We start from the raw sequence: 7,909 nt of genomic DNA on the forward strand, positions 1-7,909 counted from the left end.
TATATTCACATATGTAATCCTTATATCGATATTAATAAAAGGGGCGATAAGTCAGCTTTTGTTTTTAGGAGTTGCGTGTGCCGTACCTGAGCGCGCCAACTTTAGACGATCTGATTAGTTAACTTTAAACACTTATAATTCAAAAACTATTATAGTCTCAACATTTTGGTATTGGAACTTTTGTCTTAAAATGATCTCAAGAATCTACCCTTAAGCGTTAGTCCGGTCATTACGGGACACCCTGTATAGTTGTTGATTTGTATATATTTGTTATTTTGTATATACTTGTCAATTTGTATATACTTGTCAATTTGTATATAGTTGTTCATTTGTATATATTTGTGGATTTGTATATATTTGTTTATTTGTATATAGTTGTTAATTTGTATATACTTGTTAATTTGTACATATTCCCCGTCGAGACTCGTCACCTTGCTGTGGTAAAGGGGCTCCTTGTCACTGGATGGATCACTCTTGGTCCGACAGTGACCACTCGTGACAAGGTCTGAAAAATGTAACACTGGCAATGGTAAGTAAGGAGAATACGTAATAGAAATTGTAGCAATGTCATATTGCATTCCAGGTATCAGAGGCAATATGTGGACAAGATTACACACTGCGAGGGATTGGCCAACGGGCCCAGGGGTCCAGGGGGCGGAGCCCCCTTGTCAGGGTCCAGGGGGCGAAGCCCCCTGGTCAGGGGTCCAGGGGACGAAGCCCCCGGTCAGGGGTCCAGGGGACGAAGCCCTCTGGTGGGGGTCCAAGGGGGCGAAGCCCCCTGGTCAGGGGGGGCTTCGGGGGGGCGAAGCCCCCCCCGTAACGAGAAAAAAATTTGATAGTAAAAAAAACCATGCAGAAATAAAGACGAGGTATATATTGGTATTCAACAGCCCAAGGGCTGACTGAAGTTGTTGGCCTTACCGATCGCCCACCTGCTAAAAATCCACCTAAAAAGCCCACACGGACCCACAGTGGGGATGGCCCCGGGACCACTGGAGAGTATTACTTCAGGGCCACCCTCTTGGAGAACATGAGCTGGAAGCTCACGACTTTACAGGCTTCATCATGAAAGGAGAAGACACTGGTCAATCTCTTAGTACCACAACGAGGAACACAGATAGACCAGAAGAGAGATGTAACTCACTTTATCTAAAGTGGTATTTAGAAGTCTAAGTTCCGTCTGAATCGGCATCGTAGTGAACCACATCCTGCCTAATTTGGGCTTCCCTTGCCCTCTCCCCATCCTCCTTACGGACCATGACTCTCTCGCAATATCTTCCAAAAGCCGCCCACTTCACAGGGGATTCCAGTATGGCGGGAATCACCGCACTCAAGCGAAGGTCCCTACCCAAAATCTGTACTAACTCCTCTCTTTCGTTTGCCCAGGCCGGACACTCTGCCAGTGTATGCGCGTTACTGTCCCGAGGGTCTGGGCAGAAGAAACAATCCTCCCGAGGGGCCTTACCAATACGCCGCAGATAAGTGTTAAAGCACCCGTGCGCCGTTAATATTTGCGTAATCCTGTATGTTAGGTAGCCATGCTTCCTTTTAAACCATGCCTTGAGGTTAGGAACTATGGCCCCTCTGAGTTCGACCGCGGTAGTGTCAGGTCTGCTATATGCTTCCGCCCATTTATCCAGAGCATCATCTAGGGCTTTCTCCCTGATACGATCGTGCATACGGTTTGTGATTACAATTTCCTCCTCTTGTAGTGCTCGCGTGTCAAGGAAAACTTGTCTCTGCTTTTCTGCAAGGAAGTCCACGGGGATCACCCTTGCCAGCAGGAATGCTGCCGGGTAAGACACCGTGGGGTATGCGGCCACTGTTCTTAAGGCAATCCTGCGTTGTGCTGCTTTTATCTCTGCACCTACTCTACAATCAAAAGGCAGCGTCGGAGCCCACACCGGTGCCCCGTAAAATATTACTGAGTGAATCACCGCACTATAGAGTCTCCTGGATTTTTCTCCGGGCCCCCGAAGATTGGGCATTAGTCTCGCCAATGCGAGGGCCATTTTCTCCGCCCTGGGTAGTACTTGCGTAAAATGCTCCCTAAAACTCCACTTGCGACTGAGGAGTAGCCCCAGATACTTTAACGTGGCGCTCAGAGTGACTCGTGCCCCTTTAATTAAAATCTCCTTGTCTCTCACAAACCTATGAGCCCGCGAGAACACCCCTGCTTCGGTTTTGGCGGGGGCGACTTTCAATCCTAATGACTCGATTTTTCTAATAACCGAGGCAGTCCCTAGTTCTGCTCGAGCCCTCGCGACGTCCAGGGTATCCCCCAAGGCTATAATTAGAGTGTCGTCCGCATAACACAATACCCGGATGTCCTCTGAGATATCCAAATTCAACACACTATCATAGGCGAGAATCCACGCTTCCGGGCCGTACGCCGAGCCCTGAGGAACACCACGCGTCATGGGAGATCTAACCATTTTACCGTTGCAGTCCACATAACAGTACCACCTATCCGACAAGTAGCTCTCTGTGATTTCTCTCAGGTAGTTTGGAACCTCTTTGTCGATTAGTGCCCGCCAAATACTCTCCCAAGGAAGAGAGTTGAAAGCATTTGCAATGTCCAAGGAAACTGCTACCGCGACTTTGCCCTTCTCATAAACCGGATCCAACAAATCCCTCAGCCGCAACACCGCGTCAATCGTCGAGCGTTTAGCCCTAAACCCGTACTGCGATTCAGAGAGACCCACCCCACAGCTAACACTAGCTCTCATCCTCCTGACTAAGATCCTCTCAAACATCTTTCCGACCTTGTTCAGCAAACAAATTGGCCTGTACGAAGATGGGAGAAGATCCGGCTTGTTCGGTTTCTTCAAGAGGACTAACCTTGCTGTCTTCCAGCAAGACGGGAAGACACCCTCCCGAAGACACGCAAAGAAGCACAGCATGAGCAGTTCCATACACTCGGGTATCACTTCCTTGACCACCCCCCCAAGTATGCCGTCAGGTCCAGGTGTCTTGCCACTACGCTTCAATTTGGACGCAGCCCACTCAATTTCTCCCTCAGATACGAAAAAGTCCTCATCCCATAGGACCCTGTTCCGCGGGCGCGCCTCAAGTTCTCTCTCGTCCTGCGGGAAGAGGCTAGTCGTCACTTGTAGCATCTCCTCCGTTGACAGCATCTCGCAGACCGGCTTACCCGAAGGTCTCATCTTGTCCAACACAATCTTGTAGGGGCGGCCCCAGAGATCCTGGTCAATATCACCTAATAACTCTAGCCATGCCTTGTTCTTAGCCTCCTTTATAGCTCTTCTGAGCGCTTTCCTGGCTGAAGCCAAGTCGGCCTCGAGAGCTGGGACCGCGCCTCGTTTCCTGCGCCCTCTGATCACCTTTCTCCGACATGCGACGCACTTATTACAAAGGGTCGCAATCTCATTGCTCCGCCAGTACACCGGTTTCTTCCGGGTGTTTCCCTTACACTGCATCGCAACGTCAGAGGCCTCTGTTAGGACGCGCTGAATAAATTCCGCCATCTGGCTTGCCGACATATCCCTCATTAGTCTGATTTCTGGCCAAAGCCTTACGGCTACATAAGCACGAAGCATGTCCGTATTCAGGCTACGGGGATTCCATCTTGGGAAGCCTCCATGGGTGGATGGACCCGGCCCAGCACCACCCCCTCTGCCCAACCTAACCTCAGAAAAATGTATCGGTGATCCGACAGTGCCTCCTCTTCATCAGCCACATCCCATGTTTTGACAATCGGCAACACCGCCGGTGACACCCAGGTCAGGTCAATGACCGACCTCCCATGAGGCCTAACACAGGTAGCCATATTGTACTTGTTAAGTAACTTGAAATCCTGAGTGGCCGCCTAGGTCATCATCACATCCCCTCTCAGCGTGGGGTGAGTGTCGTCCCAGATGTTGGAGCGAGCATTAAAGTCCCCCATAACCAAGATCGGTTGACTCTGCGTACTAATTGCGTCTCCAATGGATGACAAGAAGGCTCGAAATTGATTCACGCTTTTATTTGGCGAGAAATAGCATGACACCACCACCAGCTCGTTCCATTTAACAACCACAAAGCCTTCCCTCCTGTCAATCAGTGCAACCGACCTAGGGGACCGGGAGCCCTGCCACATGATGGCGGCCATTGGGGTGGCCTCAAGTGACCCTATTCATCTTGGGTCCTTCGGAACCCGGTACGGCTCTGAAATACACGCTAAATCGCATTCGCGCTCTAGCATCGTTTGCAGCAGCAAGTCCTGAGCCCCTCGAGACCGGTTCAGGTTAACTTGCACTATACAGTTATCCGTTTTTGGATGGCCCAGCCACAACGCTCCGATCGGCCGCATCATCTGCCCTCTGTGACCTCGGGGGGGTCCTTCTGGGTGAGTAAGAAGGGCACACCTCAGATCCCGCTCTGTGATTATGAGGGAGGCCTCGCTCTCTGCAAACCGGACAACTAGCCGGTCTTCTACACTCCCTTGCAATATGGTCCTCTCCGCCACAATTAAAGCAATGGACTGATCTGTCGTGTTCGCTGAGGCATTTCCAACGAACATGTCCAATCCCAAGACACTTGTAACATTGCAAGGGTCTCTTTTTGAGTAGTTCGGCCCTGGCGGTCGACCATCCAACTCTCAACGTACCCGCGTCTGCTATTTTCAGAGCTGCCTCCAAGGGGCACTGTAGCCACGTCGTCCTGAAGCTGTTTCTGGCTATTCTAGCGTTGCCAAGCCGGATATTGTCAACTGCACAGCCTCCTATTCTCGTGACCTCGGCCAGCACCTCCTCGGCCGACATCGAAGCGTCCAGCCCGGACAGCCTTAGCTCGTCCTTTAGCATAGGTCTCCCCACGCGCACATCCGAATCCTTAAAGGAGTCCTTTAATTTGGCTGCAAGTGCATCGGCCGCCAGCGACGTATCCTGGCCAGGGAGTTCTATCAAGATACCCCCCGAGACAGTACACCGCATGCGGGTATCTTCGGTACCCAGATCCCCCAGGATAATCTTCTCCTTAGCCTTTTTGAGGGCCTCCGCGTACGACATGTTTCCCTCCGGGCATATCAATGTAACAGCCGATGAACGAGGCCTTCGGTTCGGCAATGCGGTACCCTTCGTTTTTCTAGCTGAGGGAGGAGCCCCCCTGTCGTTCTCCACTTGCGATGACATCATACGCGACCCCGGCAGCGCCCGAGTCTCCACGTCTTCACCCTTTACACCTCTCTCCGTCGTCTCGCCCCCGTCAGTAGGGGGAAGGTGCAAGGGTGCCGGCCGTGTACGAGTACATGTCCTCAGCTGCTTTTTCTTTCTCGGCGGGGAGAAAAGCACTCTGGGATCCTCATCCTCGGTTTCAGCCCTTCGTACGGCTGCAGCTCCAGTTGCGATACCGTTCCCCACTCCAAGTCTAGGCCGGGGATTTGCAGTCGTCGGAAGTACTCCTACTGGGGGTCCTCGATGTATACCTCTCGCAGGTACCATTGCCGCAAAGGATTCCGCTATGGCTCCCTTTATTGTCGCAGCCAAATCCGAAAGGAACTCCTTTTCAAGTCTAGGTTGATACCGAGGGCCCGGTGGAGAGGCCTTTACCATCCTTCCTATTGGTTCCTCACTCAGTCCCCTATCCCTGTTTTTCGATGATTTTTCTCTACTCGGACCCGGGATCCTTTCCTCCCGTAGAGGGAGTGGGGGCTCCAACGGGGGAGTTCCCAATTCCATATGGGTTTCGACAGGTCTCTCCGTCATACCTATTTCTCCAGCCGCAAGTCTATCCGTCAGCCTCTGTATCTGAAGTTTAGCCTCGGCCAACTCTTCATGAAGTCCTTGCACTCGACTCTTCCAGTATTCGGGATCTCCTTTCGCCGAGGCTCTAATCGCCAGGGTTCTTACTGCTTGAGCCGTCGAATGGAGGTTAACTTTTATTTTCCTAGTTAGCGCTCCTTGAATGTTCTTCGACTTTGCGCGTGCGTCCTCCGCCTGTTCGAGCCACTCAGTGGCTAATGCCGCAATTTCACAAGACGAAAGGCGTTCCAGCGCCCTCGCCCGCTCCTCCGTAAGGCCCTTTTGCAACTCAGAAAGCACACCGATGGAAGGCCCCCCATCAGTTCCTTCATCGTCCGCGTCTTCAGGAGAACTAATTATTCTCCTTCTTTTCTGCCCGGCTTTCTGCTTATTCACCCCGGTGCCCGATGATGATGCAGAGCTACACCTCCTGCTTCTGCTTGTCTCGTATCTTGTGATTTCCAGGTCCGGGTCCGCAGGGGTAGTCGGCCTGGAGATATTTCCCACGTTCAGGACAGAGACGAACTCGACGTCATGTTCACTAGGCGGTGTTTTTTCCAAAGAGACTGATTTGTCCGCATTTATATCCTTGTCTTCTTTACTTCCCTTATTTCCTCTCGTTCTTTTTGGTCTAGCCACAGGTGTGGTTCCAATTACCTCAGTACCGCCGTCCTCTTGCGCGGATGCGGTTTCCCTCGACGTATCTGGTCGCAGGCCGACCTTATAGTTGCCCATATCCAGTCTTTCCACATTGATAGACACTCTTCTATTCTCGACGATAGCAGGTTTGGGCGAAGGCCTCGCCATAGCCGCCGCCCCGCTCCCAGCGCATGATGTCGACGCGGGGGAACTGGGACAAGGATCCCCTACGCGCCGTTCTCCAAAGTTCCGAACCTCCGGAGGTGTTTTTATCTTAGGTGTGCTGCTCATATCATTCTTTTTGTTGTTCGGCTTTTTGCCAAGAGAACCCCCTCTTGTCTCCTGACCGTCCGACCGCACCATGGGGAATCAACGGTCGGACTAAAGAAAGCTGTAGGTTATTGACCAGCAACGGATCCTCATTTAAACAATCATAGCGTCTATGTTGCTCCTGTATACCGTGCTCATAGGAACACTCTCATCCTCACTTTGTAATTAAATTCTCTTGCTTGATGTAATTCTTGAATCTTGACTCTTGAGTCTAGACGATAATCCCCACTACTACTAGATCCCCTCCCTAAAAAACAACCCCCGTACAAATGTTAGCTACGCTGCGGCCGATGATCAGCTAAGTTCTTTGATATCCCCAGGAGAACAGCGTTGTGCGCCCTTACAAGGGCACAACACTAGGGATTTAGCTAAATTAATATTTAGGTTGCATAATTGCAACATATTATCACGAACAGACCGCGCTCGAGAACCCGACTCTCGACAAAGTGTCACAGAGTCATTCAGTATGTGTATCACGCACAATGCTCAAGTATTTGTGTTTATATCAATTCCGCAAGCAAGAAACAATGTCCTTCCAGCACGTATATACGCATACATATATCCGGGCTGCTACTTTATTCTACTGTCGTAGTCTCTCCACGCAATACTAATATTTACTGTATATATATTTAGTATCTTAGTCTAATTACTTAGTCTATCAATTCTAATCACATTGCAGTCTCTCTATGTCTAATTTCCACAGCACGAACAGACCGCGTTCGACGACACTGATTATCAGACAGGTACCAGTCAGCGTGTTGGTCTTCTTACATATTTATTTATCAAGAAAAGTTTTTTCCCCGCCACTTAATACGAACAGACCGCATTCCTTGTTAGCCGGGTTTACGCTATCTATTCCGTTCCAATACCCATGCCCGTGGGCACGTGGCAAGAATTCACAAACTCAACACCAGACTTATCTAGCAATTGCCACGTTCATGCCTTAAGGGGTAACACCACTGTAAAATTTTCAAAAAATCGATTTTTTTTTTGGACTTAAAAAATCCTTTGAACCCTGTAGAATACGAGGAAAAAACTTTTATACGTGAAACTAATTTTTTTCATCGAAATTCCGAGCTGTGTACCGAACGAGTCGGGCGACTCCGAAACGGCTCCGGGTGGAAACCTGTCGAGAGAGTAGTGCATAATACCTTGCTTATTGATTTCTAAGTTATGTGAGACACTACTAGATGTTTCTA

General features: G+C 50.2%; 1 protein-coding gene across 1 annotated transcript; it reads right to left on the reverse strand.

Annotated features, from left to right (window-relative positions):
- Positions 1-4,265: 4,265 nt before the first annotated feature.
- On the reverse strand, positions 4,266-6,743 carry LOC105447788. Its single transcript, XM_011685994.1, has one exon. It carries the CDS (start codon positions 6,741-6,743, stop codon positions 4,266-4,268), a length of 2,478 nt encoding a protein of 825 aa, XP_011684296.1.
- Positions 6,744-7,909: the final 1,166 nt, after the last annotated feature.

Source organism: Wasmannia auropunctata, unplaced genomic scaffold, assembly GCF_000956235.1.
Source record: "Wasmannia auropunctata unplaced genomic scaffold, wasmannia.A_1.0 LD336092.1, whole genome shotgun sequence".
NCBI classification, from domain to species: domain Eukaryota; kingdom Metazoa; phylum Arthropoda; class Insecta; order Hymenoptera; family Formicidae; genus Wasmannia; species Wasmannia auropunctata.